Source organism: Callorhinchus milii, unplaced genomic scaffold, assembly GCF_018977255.1.
Source record: "Callorhinchus milii isolate IMCB2004 unplaced genomic scaffold, IMCB_Cmil_1.0 Scaffold3, whole genome shotgun sequence".
Taxonomy (NCBI): domain Eukaryota; kingdom Metazoa; phylum Chordata; class Chondrichthyes; order Chimaeriformes; family Callorhinchidae; genus Callorhinchus; species Callorhinchus milii.
Window position 1 is genome coordinate 6,992,606 of NW_024704744.1, and position 17,319 is coordinate 7,009,924.

A 17,319-nucleotide genomic window follows, 5' to 3' on the forward strand; every position below is an offset into this window, starting at 1 on the left:
ACGGCTATGGATATGTTACCAAGAGGAAATGTGTGAAGAAAAGGATGAGGCTGAGGATAGAATGCTGAGGTCCCCGCGGGGTGGGAAGAGAAACTGCTGGAGGAGACGAGATGGAGGTGGTGGGTCAATAGGACTGGAATCGGGAAAGTACAGTCCCACGCAGGTGGATGAGGGAGGAGAGGTGATCGAGGAGGATGGTGTGGTCCACAATGTCAAAAGCAGTGGAGAGGTCGAGGAGGACAAGAAGGCAGAGAGAGATCTGGTCACAGGGAGGGAGGAGTTTATTGGTGGCTTTGGCAAGGGATTCCTCAAGGGCTTCTGAGGGCAGGTCGAAAATGGGCACAGTACAGTACGTGCACTATGAGCAGTGTCAACCAGAGATATTGGGGGTGGGTGGCTTCTCTCTGCTATATTATTATTATTGTTATTATTGTTATTATGTGTCTTCTCTCTCTCTGCTTTAAACCCCAAAGTAGTATATTTTTTCACACCCCCTCCCCACTTTTTTTTCCCCATCACTAGAAATCGATGGAAGAGGAAAAGCAAGAGCACGTAGAGAAAGTTGGTGAATTGTTGAAGTGGATGTCTGACAAGAGCAAGAGCTTAGCAAAGAAACGTCTAGAAGCACAGACAGATGAACCCTGTGAAGCGGAGAGGTCGCTGGCTGAGAAACGGGTATTGTAAAGTCTTACTGATACCAACGTTCACACTTAACCCGCGACTGATTCATGCAATGACTGGCACATGACAGGACAGGCTTGCTTAATGTCCTTGCAGTACTGATTGTGAAAGGTCCCAAGAATTTTGAGGATATTACCGTTATTACTATATACTTAATAGTTATTATTAGGAATAAGATGTGTAATTTTTTACTTTTTAAGATAAGTGACAGCAGCAGTTTCCCTGGCCATTTTCTAAGCATTCAGGCCACATCCTGTGAGCCTGAAACAACAACAACTTGTATTTATATTGCACCCTTTACGTGGGGCAGTCTCGGAGAGCTTGAAACAAATTACAGTCTTGAATTAATCGTCTAATTCAAGTGCCGCGAGTTAAGACGTCTCAACAAAGTAATAAGGCACTATATCAAATGCAACAATTATTATTATTTCATTACGATCTCCCTTCAGCTTTCTGCTCTCCAGTGTGAACATTCCTGTTATGTGTAGCCTCTCAGAACTTTCCTCTCTTACCATTTTCTGTTTTTTCTTTCTTCGAAAAAATGATTCTTCTGAAGCTGCTATATTTCTGAGCTATTGCGATATTTCTAGCTTTCTGAGCTATTTTTGTATAAAATACAAGTATTATTAAGGACTATGACTATTAGGTTTGAATGTGATAAAATATTTTGTTTTCATGTAAACTTTGGAAATCTCTTTGGAGATGCCTGGGAAACTGGAAAAAGAGAGTGAAGTTTTTCCTGGTGTCCTGGCTAACAATCTCGCAGATAAAATTGGTCTTTGTTTCATGGCTGTTGTGGGACATCACAGTGCGCAATTGGAGCTGGCGCATTCATCTGCAAATACTATTCCCAGCAGGGCGAAATGTTGGACAAGTTTCCTTACTCCACACACCTCTGGTTACCTTGCAGTAAGTAGGAACTCAGTTGTCAGTCGATTGGCAGATTGCTTTCTGAGGGTAATAATTCCTTCAAAAAAAAATTGGTCACTCAATCCACGACTGTGTGGGCACTGTAGTGCACAATTGGCTGCTGTGTTTTGCCCACAAAATGTACAGTAAATTCACTTTACAGTATATTCTGTGTAAGCGCTTTGAGACGTCTCCAAGGAGTGATAAGGTGCTATACCAAATGCAAGAATTATTATTTTATTATCTCCCAGAGTATAATTGAAAACTTCACAATGTAGGTTAATATTTACTTATATGTATTACATTTTTATTTTAATTGTTCCAGGTGCTCAGCATGGAATTGTCAAACAAGAAGGACCAAGTCGCTGATGCTGTCCACAGTGTACAGATGTTCCTGGTTAAACACAGTGATAAGTAAGTTTGCATTTTCTCTTTCATCATTATCTTAAATATGTTCCCTCTCAATATATTGTGGAACCTAATTATAAGGCAGTATGCCAGCCTGGCTCAGTTGGTAGCATACTTGCCTCAGAAGGTTGAGGGTTCAAACCCCACTTCGGACCTTGAACTCACATAATCTTGACACTCCAATTCAGTGCTGAGGGTGGCCTGCATTGTCCTTTGGATGAGATGTTAAATTGAGATCGTCTGCTTGTTCAGGTGGACGTTAAAGATCGCAAGGCACAACTGGAAAAGAGATTGGAGTTTGTCCTGGTGTCATGGCTAACAATCTCTCAGATAACAACAACAACAAGATTCCATTTATAGAGTGCCTTTCACGTCAGGAGGACGTCCCAAGGCGCTGCACAGTTGGGTCATGACAAATTAGTCATTTGTTTCATGGCTGTTGTGGGACATCACAGTATGCAATTGGAGCTGGCGCATTCACCTGCAAATACGTCATTCACTACACTTCTCAGTGAATCCTGTTAAATGCCAGGAAACAACATGATAAGCGTTATATTAAATGAAAGGATAATTCTTATTATAAATGAGGCACGTTATAATACTGAGTATCACAACGGGGCTGCACTGGCCACGGTTTGCTTGTAATGTGTGGCACAACCGCCTCTCTGTCCTTGTACTTATCATAATAATAATAATGTAGGATATCAGAAGAGGATCGACGACACACGGAGCAACAGCTCGGGTCTCTGCAGGAGTCGTATGATCAGTTATGTGAGGAGTCCTCAGATCTGCTTCAACAATCGCAGACTGCACTGGCTGAAGAGGCAGTGCAGAAGGTAATAATCCACCAGGTCAAACAGCCAAGTGGCCCAGGAAGCACTTTAACACTTATTTTGTGCAGCAGCGCAAGGCCGTCTGCTTGTATGGCTATTAACAAAACAAAATCCTGTGGTAGCCGCCCTTTTATAATCGCATGATTACAATTACAAGTTTGGACAGGACAAGGCGACAATTTGTAAGGGTTCAATAATTTGACACTTGCAAATTTTACCCCCACTCTGTTGAATCCACATTCACTGCCATGATCAGCAGAAGGTAATGTATCTTTTTTGAGAGTTTTTGACAACACCAATCAGAGAAATTCTACACGGGTCTGGATTGACTATGTTTTTATGGAGCATTTCAAGAGTGCCCAGCATTTGAAAGGTGTCAAATTCAGTCTCTACTTTGAAGCTGGTTTTCTTAGGAGAAACCTACAGAAAGCCAGTTTCAGATTACGACTGCATCTAAGAATTTATTTACCAAATTCTGGACACTCTAAGACGCTTAAGGAAATAGTCAATCGGGATCCTAGCGGAATTGTACTCCCAATGTGAATTTCATATGTGTTTTTTTTAATCATGATTTGAAAGCGTCGGCAATTTTTTTTCCAGGCGTTTGCTTTACTTGGTCACTTGTTCCTGTGTGTGTATATAATATGTGTGTGTCTATGTGTGTACATACGAAAATGATAGTTGTGAAAAGATGCCGTCCACTGTATGCTGTAAACATGCATAGCATGATCATCCTAATGTTAAATATGGTTTGTGTTTTACCATCCTCTGTAACCAGAAAGCATGGTGCTTAAACTCCACAGGTATCTATCTACGTGTGTTTTGGTATTTAAGAAAAAATTAGTAACCCTCTGTTGCTTCCTCTGTGACTAACCTTTTTAAGTACACAGACGCATGCAGGATTTTATTAAAAAAAAACTCTTATTCCTCTCACTGTCGAGACTGATGCCGATCTGGCTTTTGCTGTTGCATCGCTAACATTCATATCCTTGGGTAAGTGAACATTCTTGTCTTATAACAAAACACAGCTGAAGCGTATTTGTACGCACAAGCTATTGAGATAGTTTAGCGTACGCCTTGTGCCACTTTGGCTTGTGTTCTGTTGCCGCTCTGTAACTTGCTTTTACTTTGGGATTTATTTTCAGGGTGGTGGCGAGACCATTGCGGGTGTCGTGGACATGGAAACAGGGGTAATTTTCTCGGTCTTTGACGCCATCCGCAAAGGTCTCATCGATTATGACACCGGGCTGTGTTTGCTGGAAGCTCAGGTGGTGGTCTCAGGCCTTATTGTACCCGAAATTAACCAATGCCTCAGTGTGGAAGAAGCTCTGAAATATCGGCTGGTGGATGAGAAGATCTTCAGTCTCTTAAGAGAGTTGAGCCTGGCTGTGGAGCGGATTTCAGACCCTTTATATCTCTCTGGCATCGCTCATCCCGCCGTGGCTGCTTTTGAGCAGAGGGTCATCTCCGAAACGTCAGTGGTTAAAATCCTTGAGATTCAGCTGGCGACCGGAGGGCTGAGAGCCCCGGCCACTGACGAGAGGCTGGACCTAGAGGAAGCTTTCCAGAGAGACTTCATCATTGCTCCGCTGTACTTCAAACTGCTGGAGAGGCAGAGGATGTGCAAGGAGCTGATCGATCCCAATGCAGCTGAGAAATTATCGTTGATGGAACTGATGGAGAGAACTGTGGTGCACAAGGAAACTGGCCTCCTATTGCTGCCTGTCAGGCGGCTGGAACAGGATAAGATCTTGCTGAAATCTGGCAGGAAGGTTAGCGTCTTCAGGGCACTTCACGAAGGTGTCATAGAGCGAGAGGTGATGATCAGGCTATTGGGAGCTCAGCTGTTTGCTGGGGGCATCGTGGACTCCAGCACAGGATGCCAACTAACGGTGGATGAAGCGTTGGAATGTGGCCTGATTGATCAGGACACAGCTTCATGCATCCTTAGCCGTCAGGTTCAAACCGGAGGTGTGGTCAACCCGGTCACCGGTAACCGGTTAACCTTGGACGAGGCAGTGCAGTGCAATTTAATAACTTCGAGCAGCGCCCTGTTGGTGCTGGAAGCTCAGAAGGTATTTATGGGTTTGATATGGCCGGAGTCAGGAGAAATATTCTCCGTGGATGCTTCCTTACAACAAGGTGTAGTGACGAGTGAGCTAGCTCACAAAATCTTGTACAACAGGCAGAAAGTGGCAGCTCTGTACATCCCGGAAGATTCATCGGTGCTCAGTCTTGAAGAAGCTTCCAGGTTGGGTGTAATAGATGATGCCACCGCTCAGATTCTGGGCACAGCGTTTATTCCTGACCTTCTCCCCATCACTGAGGAGCCCCATTCTACACAGGGCGATGTCCCCAGGTGGGTGACAAGTTGCGAAATCCAAATATGCACTACTGACTCTCAAAACACACATGGACCAGAGACTGTGCCTCCTTTACAGACTGAAACCAAGCAGAGGTTTGTGAGCTACTTAATGATGCACAGCTACATGGACGCAGGCACTGGGAAGAGACTGCTGTTGGTGGACGGGGACTTGGATGAAAACATTAAAATGGTCATCGAAGCAAATGTGGATGTTTCCTCAGACTTCCTGGTTCAAGGTGAGAGTGGTTTTGATAACTGTTTAGATTGGCCTAGGGTTGTTTCTATTCAGGAATCGAATGAGATGGATTCTTATCTTGAGACACTGGATCTAGGCAGGAAGGGAGGAGAGCCATGTGATGTTCTGAATGAGGGAAGTGGAAATGTTACCGATGAAACGATGCTTTGGATACCTGGAGACGAACACCTGGAGAACTATGACCCCAGGGAGCCCGAATGGCCGGTGGACACTCGGGATCGAGGAATCTATCCAATCTTTGGGGTAGTTGACTTTGACGTTTGCAGAGATAAAACTGTCACAATGATTGACACGTTAGACGACATTGCAGATCCGCTGGAAGTGCTGTGTCTGAACGGTCACGCCAGCGCCGAGCAGGCCATGAATGTAGATATTACTCTGAGCAGCGAAAATGGTTACATTGACTGTTTCGAAAGTTGCTTAGACAACCAGATGGAGGAAACTGAAAAGACTGAGGATGATATCACTCACAGATGTGTGCAGAAGCAGACAGCTTCACAAACCCGAGATTTAAATGTTGGAGGAAACAAGGACATTGTTTTGCCAAAAGAAGGAAAGCGTGACTCGGTGACGGACAAAGCTGTTCAATGGCGCCCATTAGACCAACCTTATCAAATCAATGAGGATTGGAAACTCACACCATGTCCACTGGAGACAGAGCTCTGTGGTGTGGCCAATGCAGCAAATGGAAAAGAACTGGATAATCTTTCTTTTGATGGATCTTCTGCTGTCCAAAGGGATGTGGATGAGAGCATTGGCACTGCCACTGCAGCTGATATTTATTTCCAAGACACATTGGCAAACCAGGTAGAGTGCTCTATGGGCTCGGCAGAAGGTGACGTTCACTCGTTTAAGGGTATTTCACGGGAGCCAGACATTCCCACTCCATCAGAAGAACACCTTAATCAGGCGACCGATGAAACTGCACGCTGGATTCCCATCAACTCTCAGCTTTCAGTGGATGAAGATGAACAGTTTGTTCTGTGCCCTTTGGAGCCAATGTCCCCAACTGCAGCTGCTTCAGCGTCAGATAAAAATGCAGAGTGCGGAAAAAATAAAATCAGGACCGTCAAAACTTTGGAAGATATTGCAGACGCAGAAGAAATGCCACCTTTTGTTGGTGGGCCTGTTGTAGATGGGGAATTGGAAGAAACTATTAAACAGAATATAACCCCAAATGTCGAGGTTGCTGAATTAGAACTGAGGGATGGAAAGGGTGGCCATACACACAGTGATAGCAGCGGAGCTATATTGGAAGGCGGGCTAGATGCAATGAACGCTACAAACAAACTTGACTTTGATGAATTTGTGGAAGCAAATGCAGAATCAGATGGTACAGAAGAAGATGTGTTCATGTTGGTGACGTCAGCTGCAGAACAGACAAACACAAGAACCCATTGGATTTCTGCGGACCAACCGCTTGAAGCAGATGAATGTGGCGAGTTAATTTTATGCCAGTGGGAAAGCGAGAAGCCATCTGTATCCACTACAGCGGAGCAGAAAGTTAGAAAGGACAGAACCATCAGGAAGATCGGAACGTTAGATGATATCGCAGAACTAGAAGACCCCGTTGATGTTTTTGGGGAATCGGTTAAAGATATTTTAACACAGAAGGACCAAGTTGATTGGAATACAGGAGCGTTAAGAAGTGAGATGAAACAAACTAATGCCCCTGAAGGAGCCATCATTGACAAAGTGACAGAAAAGGCGACAGAAGACTTTGAATATGGGAGAGGAACAATGACTACAACTGTTGGACAATTGGGAGATGTATCCAAGACACAGGAAATGTCATATTTTAATGCATGGAAAGCCTCTGCAGGGAATGGAAATAAAACGTTCCTTCAACAAACAGTTAACAGCCTTGACGATGTATTTGAAACTTCCATACCAACGCCTGGCAACCCAGGAGTTTCTCTGAATGATTTAGGCTTCATCAGTACTCCAGAACAAATGGATGAAGATTTCGAACGACTGAAAGGAAAAATCTTTGCAGATCAGAAAGAGCAACTAGAAGAGAATGATAAGCATGCTTGTGACCGTCAGAGCTGTTGCTCAGTTGAACAAGCGTTAAAAAGTCATTCGTCAGATACACTGATCACAAAGGACACTTCAGGAGATGTGAGCTGGCAGCTACAAGTTACACCCAGTGGAGGTGGAATGACATGGAAGGATGCTGAAGACAGTCAAATCGCAGAAGACTTAAAAGAGGAATATCACTTGCTTGGCTTCATAGAAGATGATGAAGATGATGATGATGATGATGAAGATATTGGAGAACCTACTTCCATATTTGAAGCATTGAAGAGCGAGAAATTAGAAAGATCGGTTGCAATAGAGTTACTGAAAACAGAAATAGAAGCAGGTGGAATATATGACCCCCTTACTGGTAAAAGATACAACCTTGAAGCTGCTTTGAGGTGTGGTCTGTTGGATAAGGACCTGATTGTGGATATTTTAGTTTCACAATTTGAAGATGGAGGGATCCCGTATGAAGAGACTGGTGAAAATCTGACCCTCGGTGAAGCTGTGGCTAAAGGGTTGATAGAAAGTCGCATGGCCATCAAAGTGATGGATAAACTTGGTCTAATTGGAGGCTTTTATGATGCTCGAACAGGGGAAATGATTAAAGTAGCCGATGCTGAGCAACGTGGTTTAATAAATGATGAGTTTCTGAAAAGGATATTGCTTTCGGAGAAAGTGGTCTATGGAGTGATTGATCCCGAAAGTGACACTGTTCATAGCGTCAGTGATGCATTGAGACTCGGACTTCTGGACTCTTACACAGGCTTGAGTTTGCTGGAAGGTCAGATTGTAGCTGGTGGCCTTCTGGACCTCAAGCAAGAAAAGCAATTATCTGTGACGCAGGCCTCAAAGATTGGTCTAGTAGATAAAAGCGTTGCTGACAAGATTATCCAAATTGAAGAGGCGAGAAAAGGAAAATACGTTGATGGGATGACAAAGCTGAGAGAACTGAGCTACCAGCTGGAACTGCATGGCATTCTGGATCCACACACCAGACAGGCTCTGTCTGTCCCAGAAGCAGTCAAGAAAGGATTGGTAGAGAGGGACATGGTGCTTTCCGTTCTTCGCAAGCAAGTTGAGGATGGGGGCATCATTCAGCACAAGTCTGGACTGCGTCTCTCTATAGCAAACGCACTGAGGCACGGCCTGATCGATGAAGGCCTGGCCAATGAGTTGTTTGAATTGGAATTGTCGTGTCGGAGAACTCGGTCATCAAGATTGGGAAAAGACTCTTATTCTCGCTCTCAAGAAACTCTGCAGGATTTAAAGCAATCAGACTTTCCACCAGAAGGGAGAGAGCACCAGGAGCAAGAGTCAATCCAAGAACTCATTGATTTTGAACGGACTCACACAGCAACCCTTGATACACAATTACCTGAGGATAGTTTCAAAGAAGAAATAAATTTGCATGAGAATCAAAACCGTGTTGATTTGAAACAGTTGAAAGTTCCTTATTCGGATTTAGTGAAGATTAGCAAGGTTGATATAGAAAGTGGACGCAGATACATGGCAGCTGATGTTTCCAGACAGTGTACGGATTGCAAAAAGCATGAAAATCTGTCAAAACTACAAGCTCCAGAAAACCCGCCCATTGCCGCCAATGCTCCCACTCCGGAGCCACTGGATCGCACTCGGATGGCCGAAGAAGTGGGCGAGACTGCTGTTAAAGATTTCACAGTAATTGATGATCGCAATGGGTGCAAAAGACTTTCACCTTCAGATTTGTCGGGTCCAGAAAATAACTGGGAGATTGCAATTAACAGCGACCTGGAGGAAACCCCTGGGCAAGGTTCCATAGAAGAAGATTTTTATGAGTTTCGTAGCATTTTGTCTCCACGTTCAACTGCGGAAACCACATCGCACGGTGACCTCCCTTGTGTTCCCGAGACTTCATCGGGCAGTGAATCAAATGTTGAACTATTGGACTCAGGTGAATGGGATGAAGAAGCCATTCTACTGAGTGATGACATGTTGGATGTGTGTGAAGGGGATAAGGATTCTATTGGATTGAATGATATGTATGATGAAATGTTGGACTTGGTTGAAGAGGGTGAAGAAGACATTTTATTGAGTGATAAAATGTTGGACTCACTTGGAATAAAATCCATCAGATTGAATGATGAAATATTCGATTCAGTTGAAGAAGTTGAAGAGAAAGAAGAAGGAAAGGTTTTAAGAACTAAACCAATGTACAAAAGTGAAGAAGTTATGGGGCAAATGTTTGCAGGAGAAATGTGTATAAATCAGAAGCAGAAAAGTAGCACAGCCAGTGGCACGGAGCAAGATTTAATGGGAGCCAAGGTAGATGATAACATGGAGCAAGATGATAACATGGAGGAATATGGTAACTTGGAGGAAGATGATGGTGAAGATTCTTATGTCAAGTTCAGGTTGTCTGAGGAAGTGCAATTAAATAGAAGGTTGGATGACAGTGACTCAGACACACAAAATGCTCTTGCCGGAAAGTATGTGGACGGATTTGAAGAAAGTACAGATGTGGGAAAGGCATTGGAATCTGTGTGTGGAGAACACTACGATGTATCCAGGAGACCACAAACTGAAGATAAGCAGAGGAGAAGTGAAGATTGCAATTCAAGTGGAAAAGGGAAAGATAATATGACGATTAGAATATCAGATGGTACTGCAGAGTTGGGGGGATACAGAGGACTTTCAGGCGAAGTTGCGGAAGAAGAGAACAGAATGCCAGATGTTTCCATAGCCAGACAAATGACGGCTCTAAGTGAGCATCAGGAGCCAGAATGTGAGATTGTTTTAGACACGCAGAAAACTTCTGAACCACCACAAGAGCAGAGTGATACAGAAAGAGGAGGTGAGGAGTTGAGGGCTACAGAAAGAGGAGGTGGAGAGAGGTTACAGCAAGAAAACGTGCAACCCCCAGTTGACCATCAAGAAAAATCGGATGCAGTGTTAGAGGAGAAAAGTCCTATTTGTTCAAAAGTTATTTGGGGTCTCTTGATTGCAGAATCCGAGCTTCCAGAAAATACTGGTGTTAAAAGTGTTTCAGGAAATAATAATATCGTAGGTGTTAAAAGTGAAAGAGATCTGTCCAAGGAGAATACACTTGATCGTGAATACAATACAGAGATGCCAGGCGGGGCTGCAGTGCTAGTGCTTAATGTGATAGAGAAAAGCGCCGACCTTTGTTCTTCGAGTGCTTTACAAAAGCCAGAGCAGCTGCTCGACTGTTTAAAGGAAACAATGTTTAGTCAAGAGCTCAGCAAACAACTTGATTTAAAGGATGGAGGGTCCTTGAAGTTGGCAGGTCTGTTTGCTCGGCTGAAGATGGAAGAGTTGAGTCCACAGGTGCAGCATATGTTCAGTGCTTTAGCCGAGGAGCAAGATCCTTACAGTTTGAAAGGGCAGGAATTGATCAGCAATCTGACCAAAGAGCTTACACTCCATGTAGAAAGTGAAGTGCCCGGTTTGGTACTGGGCCAATCCTTTAACAGGCGAGTGATGGAAACTTTCTGTGACCAAATTAAGATGTTTTCAATGAATGCAGGAATTGAACAGAATTTACCATGGGACGTGATCCAGGGAAAAGAGGGCAATGGGAACGAAATAGAGATGCAACCAAGTAGGCAAGATATAGACCATGATAAAAATGGGCAGGCAACAATGCCATGTGTTTCTGGTGTTAGCAAACTGGAATCACTTGAACCTATTGAGGAGAGAACCATCTTAGACACTGCACCAAATGATGACTGGATTGAGGGTGAAAAGAATGAGGTTTTTGTGAATGAAATGAGAGCAGTGACACGGAGTGGACGGAGTATGAATGAAGATACAATTGAGCATTCAGCACATCGATCTGGCGATACCTCTGGTGTTCTGCAAACACTTGAAGACTTGCAGGACGCAGTCTTAGAAATCGAACCAAATAGCATGTGGAGCAGTGGTGATGGAGTTGAGGAAGAGGAAGTGATGGACGTCTTAATAATGGGGCAAAATACAAAGGAAGCCCAGAAGGACTTGGTGATGCCGTTTGGGAATATTCCTGGTGGAATTGAACAACTGACGTCCACAATTGTGGAAAAGAGCACCATTGAAGGTGGAATGAGTTATACGCGGGATGATGTTGATGAGCCTGAGACTGTCTCAAGAGGTGGCCACACAATTGCTCAGGTTAGTCATGTTTAAGCTATGGAGATGTACTGCCCGCAAACATTTTGTTCCGACTAGCACTGTCCTCTGGAGGGGGGAGAAGGTTAGGAATATGAATTAAGGTATTATTAATTGGTTAATTTAAGCGTAATTTCCCACATTCCATTTTCTGCCCATTCTTGAATACAGTGGTTTTGCAAACAAGTGGAATGAACTTATTTCATTTCTTTTGAGGTATTTAGAAAAAATATATTTTAAAATATTTGGAGGTATCTGCAAAACGGCTAATTGCCGACTATTTTGCTCTCTGGATTTTTTTTGTAATTTGCCTGCTTTCGGGAATTGCAATAAACTAGCTCCTTATTAAATATCGCAATATTTCCAAAGATATTTTTCCAAAGATAAAATTTTCGAAAGAAAAATCAATAAGCATTTGACTTTTTTGCAAATTAGATCCTATTTTATTACCTGTATTACTTGAATGCTTTATTCAATATTTTAGTTTGTGCTGGGTATAAAAGAGATGAATTGTAAAGGTGTTGAGGTATATGGCGAAAGGGATTGGGATTAAAATTAAAATTTCACCCACAAAATACACCATCAATCCACTTTACAATATATTCTGTGAAGCGCTTTGAGGCATCTCAAGGACGTGATAAGGTGTTATATGCAAAGATTATTATTATATTTATTTGTTTGTTTATTTATCAATTGTAAAAGACTGGTGGAAGGGCTGAATGGCTTCTTCCTGTTCCTGTATACCTTAATTTTGCTTTTGCTATAATAATAATGTGGCTATACATATACATATTATATATTATAAAAACATTATACTGTATATCCTGAACTTCATATTGTTACTATAAAGATTCACTGAAATATTGTTTTGGTTTTTTATCTCGCAGCAATGTTTGGAACATTCTGAGAAGCTTGGAGCTCACTTGATACTGATTCGAGACCTGGAATTGCAGCTGGAGAGTCTGCCACCAGTTGACAAGGATTTGGAAATCCTTTGGGAACAACTCGATAATCTCACGGTGAGTGATCCGTTCAGTGGAGACCTAACTCGAACTGTAATTGAAGTGTAGTTAACTCTGTTTAATTGTAACGGAATGATATTGCATTTCATTTAAGGTTTAGCTGCAAAAATGAAAGTGTGCACTGTGGGTGCATGTGGCAGATGATTTCTGCACAGCAGCGCTCCACAAATCAGCCATGATGTGAAATGACCAATTTTATCTGGTTTTGGAGTCTAAATGTTGCGATCCAGTGATCCCTTCAAATAATATGAATTATCTGAACACATACTGGCAGTGGTTGACCCACCTTCGGACACTGTTCTCGTTGCCCAATGTCCCAAAGCCAGGCGTCTTCTGGCTCGAGACTTTAGACCGCTGTTTAGCATTGATAACTGCCTCACTGAGAGCTGTTTCCGCGTCCTCTATCAGGATTTCTGCAGTTAATTATAAGCTTGATGTTTCCCCCTCCCTCTCCCCTCAGTCATTCAAGTTGGAAGTCCAGGCCCTGAGCGAGCCAGTAACAGCTGATCTGAGGGCGGCCCGAGAATTTGGGGAGAATTGTGTCCAGAATGTTCCGGAAGGCTTGCTGAAGATGCTAGAAGCAGAGTGCGGAAATATCCAAAGCTCGCTCGCTACTCTGACCAAGAGTGCCACGGAGAGGGTAGACATGCTGGTGACTGCAATAGAAAATGAGCGGGTAAGAGGATTGTATTCGGAGTGTTTGAAATTAAAATTTTGCGCATGCACTATGTAAAATAATACAACAATTCTTTTTTTTAACTTCAGATCAAGATCAGGACGTCACACCAGGATCTTCTCGATCGGCTATATCAGCTTTCTGATGCTGTCAGAGGCAAAGCAGCCTCTAGTCTGGATTCTGATATCTCTGGTGACTTGCCGTCTCTCAAAAGACGTTCGCAGCAACATAAGGCAAGTCATGTCGCAATCGTTTTGTTAAAATACATCGAGAGCTTATTTTACAATTGGAGGACAATTTTATTTTAATAATCCATTTGTTTGGAGTACATTGGTAAATGCTGTGCCGCGTTAGGTCCTATGTAAATGCAAGTTGTTGCTGTTGTAATAGGACCTTTCAAGTCGGACGTACAGCCCAAGCACTTCGCAGGATATGCTCTAAAGCACCGAGACTCTATGTTTTATGGTTGAACTTTATTTGTTGATAACAAAGCAATGTTGTGTGAGATGGGGTGGGGGCGGGCGGGAGGTGTGCATGTAAGCTCCTCAATGAAATGGAACACAGAAGGAAGCGGGAGCTGGGCTCACCGCTAGGTAGAAGCAGAGCTGCTTAGCGAGATGGAGCAGAAAGTGACGTGAGCAGGTGTCAGCCTGGCTCAATTGGTAGCGCTCTCGCCTCTGAGTCAGAAGGTTGTGAGATCAAGCCCCATGTTGTTCTTCAAGGGTCTGAGCAGGTAACTGCTGTGATGTTGTGGTCGCTTACTGAATGGGGTTTTGCTTGTTTTTGCAGGACTTTAAAGACGGCCTGACTGAGGTAAAGGTTCAGCTGGACAGCACTGCTTTTGACATTCAGGACTTCATTTCCGAGCACGCGGCAGACCTCTCCCCCCAGGAGAGCAGACAGCTGCTCAAGCTCCTCAACAGCACCCAGATGGCTTTCAGGGTTGTGATGGAGAAGTCTTCAGCTCAATCTGAGGCCTTGAGTCTTCAGCTACAGATGAGGCTGGAGCTGGATGACCAGAAGGTTTGATTGGTTTGATTGAGAAAATAAAAAGACGAATTGGAGTGATGTCTAACATAGTTGCAAAGCTCTCGTGTTAAGTGTTAAGAGTTTGTTTGTCATTGTAAAGTGGAGTCCTGTAGCATAGTGGCTAGTGTGCTTGTCTCGCAAACCAGAGGACACGGGTTCAATTCCCGGCAGGGCGAAACCTTAGGCAAGTTTCCTTACTCCACACGCCTCTGTTTACCCAGCAGTAAGTAGGAACCCAGCTGTTGGTCGATTGGCAGATCGCTTTCCGGGGCTAATAATCCCTCCATAAAAAAATAACTCATAATTTGGTCACTCAGTCCACATTTGTGGGACGCTGCTGTGCACAATTGGCTGCCACATTTCCTCCACAAAATATACAGTCAATTCATTTTACAGTATATTCTGTGAAGCATTTTAAAACGTCTCAATGACGCGATAACGCCTGTATCAAATGCAAGGATTATTATTACTATTAAGGGAATTGTCAAGCTCGATAATAGACATTTCCTTCCAGTAGAGAGATCAAAAATGAGGAACGGAATAGAGAATGTGAGATCAGAAAACAAGTTGTTCCTAAACTCCCTTGTAGATCTACTACTTATATTTATGTCACCTTGTTTTGTCCTGGCCGACAAGTGGAAACAGCCTGTTAACATCCTGTTGTCCTGGCCAGCAATCCTGAGAGAGTAATTGGAAATTCACCTTGTGGCTGTTTGTGATGCAGATAGGTGATGTGTTTATCTGCGAAAGCAATCCTTGACTGTAATTACTCTGAAGCTCTTTGAGGCATTCTGAGTTGTTGAATGCAAATTACATTGAATAACATAGAGTGATGCAGCACGGAAATGGGCCATTCGACTCAACTACTCCGTGCCTGTGTTTGTCCTCCACACGAGTTAGTTTACTATTTACCTTTACAATTCGCCTCACCTACATCCCTCGCTTCCTTTCTCCCACATGTCAAGTTCTTTCTTTCTCTTGCAGAGGGCAGTTCAGTTACTTTGCACATCTTTGTTCTGGTCCTGCTTTGATCTGAGTCGTTCTTGCTTCTGTTTTCCCTTCTAATTGAATGCTGCTCTGTGTTTTTGTGCTCAGTATGTTATACAATACTGCTTGGCAAATGTTGATCCTGCTTGAGTGCTAACAGTGATGGACTTATCCTTGTGATACTTATAAATAAAAACAGGATAACTTGCAGGACCAAAATGTGCATTGAGGTCAGAGACGACTGACTTGGTGAGGGTCTAGCTGAGTCAACTTGCTCACTCCTGTATCACGAGAGGCAGATTCAGTGTGAAGCATTGAACCACTAAACGTGTGCTGACTGAGCTAATGGTTGAACCTGGAGCCTAGGATGTTGAAGGCCTCCAAGCTGAGAGATTCCAGTGGGAGCCTTGCATCCAACTGTATTCAAAAGGATCTTTGATAAGGTCGCCTGTCTGGTGACCTTCAATGTGGACCTTCTGCCCAAGACCGAGACATCACTGTGAGGGAGCTGAGGCAGAGCGCTCATGCCCTTTCACAGCTCCCTCTGGGGGGTTGCAATGAAACGTGCTCGAGTGGTCATAGTTGTGAGATTTGATTTTCTGTTGTGTTAAGGGAATATGTGCAATTTTTGTACAAGTAAAACTGTACGTGTTTGTGTGTGTTGTCTGCGTGTGTGTTTGTGTATGTGTGTGTTGGGGGAGCTGTGAAATATGGTTTGTGATTTGACAATTATCCTTACGAGTATCAATGAAAATCTTGAAGCAGGACTGGGAGGCTTTGGATTTTTAGTCTTTTTCGCCAGACGGTGGCCTGAGAAATAATTCAAGCATTTAGAAGTTGTAAGTTGAAGAATTCCTTCCATCAAAAGATTCCCTTGTTGCATTAAGGTAAAACATGACTCTCCTAACATTGTTAATGGACTGGAGGGAGAAACTATTCTTCGGAAGCTGAGGGATTGGGGTTAGCCCACAAAATACACATTCACTCCATTTTACAGTACATCCTGTGAAGCGCTTTGAGACGTCTCAATGACTTGATAAGGCACAATATCAAATGCAAAGATTATTATTATTTATTAGTCTGTCTGTGATAATTAGCACATCACATACCTTATTTTCTCTCTCCTCCCCTCCGCCATAGAATTATTTACTGTACTTCAATGCTATGTGCTGATGTATATGACTGTGAGTTGAATATTTTTAACAACTGGTGAGATCGTGAGCATTTATGTGCTGCCTGGACTTGAGACTTTGCAAAGTGTGACTAACCCTGTTCTGTAGACCTTTTCACAGATGCTCTCTGCGGCGTTACTCACTGGCAGTGCCTTCGGGAAAAGAGTCTGGGAGTTTAAACACCATGTGAACCAAATGCAGCTGCCGTCTTCCTGCTTGCATGATTGCGTCTGTGAATTGCAACACTCATCTGCTGAATGACAAAGCTAACTACTTTGTGAGACAAATCCTCTTAAATGCCATTTTCGTTAGCTGGAGCTCCAATTATTCGCTCCTTGTAGATTGTTTACAGCATACATTGGTGAGAGAGTGCAGGACTTGACAGTTGGGTTGTGTGAAGTGTGCTAATCGATGTCCCCTTCCTTTGCGCGTGTGTGTGTGTGACTGAACAGGCTTTTGAAGAGCAGCAGCAAGAATGCAATGAACAACTGCAAAAAATGTCCAATTGGCTGAAACAGACGGAGAACAGGATAATGGGCTACGCCGTGGGTTCAGTTGCAACTGATAACTTGGGTCACCTGCAGCAGTATCAGGCAGAGGGACGGGTTAGTAATCTGTAATGGTATTCATTCGGTAGAGGTGAAAATCAATACATTGTGTGTCAGCCTGGCACGGTTGGTAGCACTCTCGCCTCTGAATCAGAAGGTTGTGGGTTCAAGCCCCACATTGGGACTTGGAATCACAAAGTCTAAGCTGATGTTCCAATACAGTGCTGGGGGAGTGCTTGGTGTCTCAGGTGCCGCCCTTTGGATG

The 17,319-nt window shown here is 43.5% G+C and overlaps 1 protein-coding gene across 1 annotated transcript in view; it reads left to right on the forward strand.

Annotated features, from left to right (window-relative positions):
- LOC103179015 (dystonin) overlaps positions 1–17,319 on the forward strand; it is a 323,265-nt gene that overhangs the window by 180,438 nt on the left and 125,508 nt on the right. Inside the window, exons 34-37 of the mRNA XM_042333693.1 lie at positions 523–675; positions 1,916–2,004; positions 2,699–2,834; positions 16,959–17,111. Of these exons, the coding sequence (XP_042189627.1) occupies positions 523–675; positions 1,916–2,004; positions 2,699–2,834; positions 16,959–17,111 (531 nt within the window). The remainder of the gene's footprint in view (positions 1–522; positions 676–1,915; positions 2,005–2,698; positions 2,835–16,958; positions 17,112–17,319) is intronic.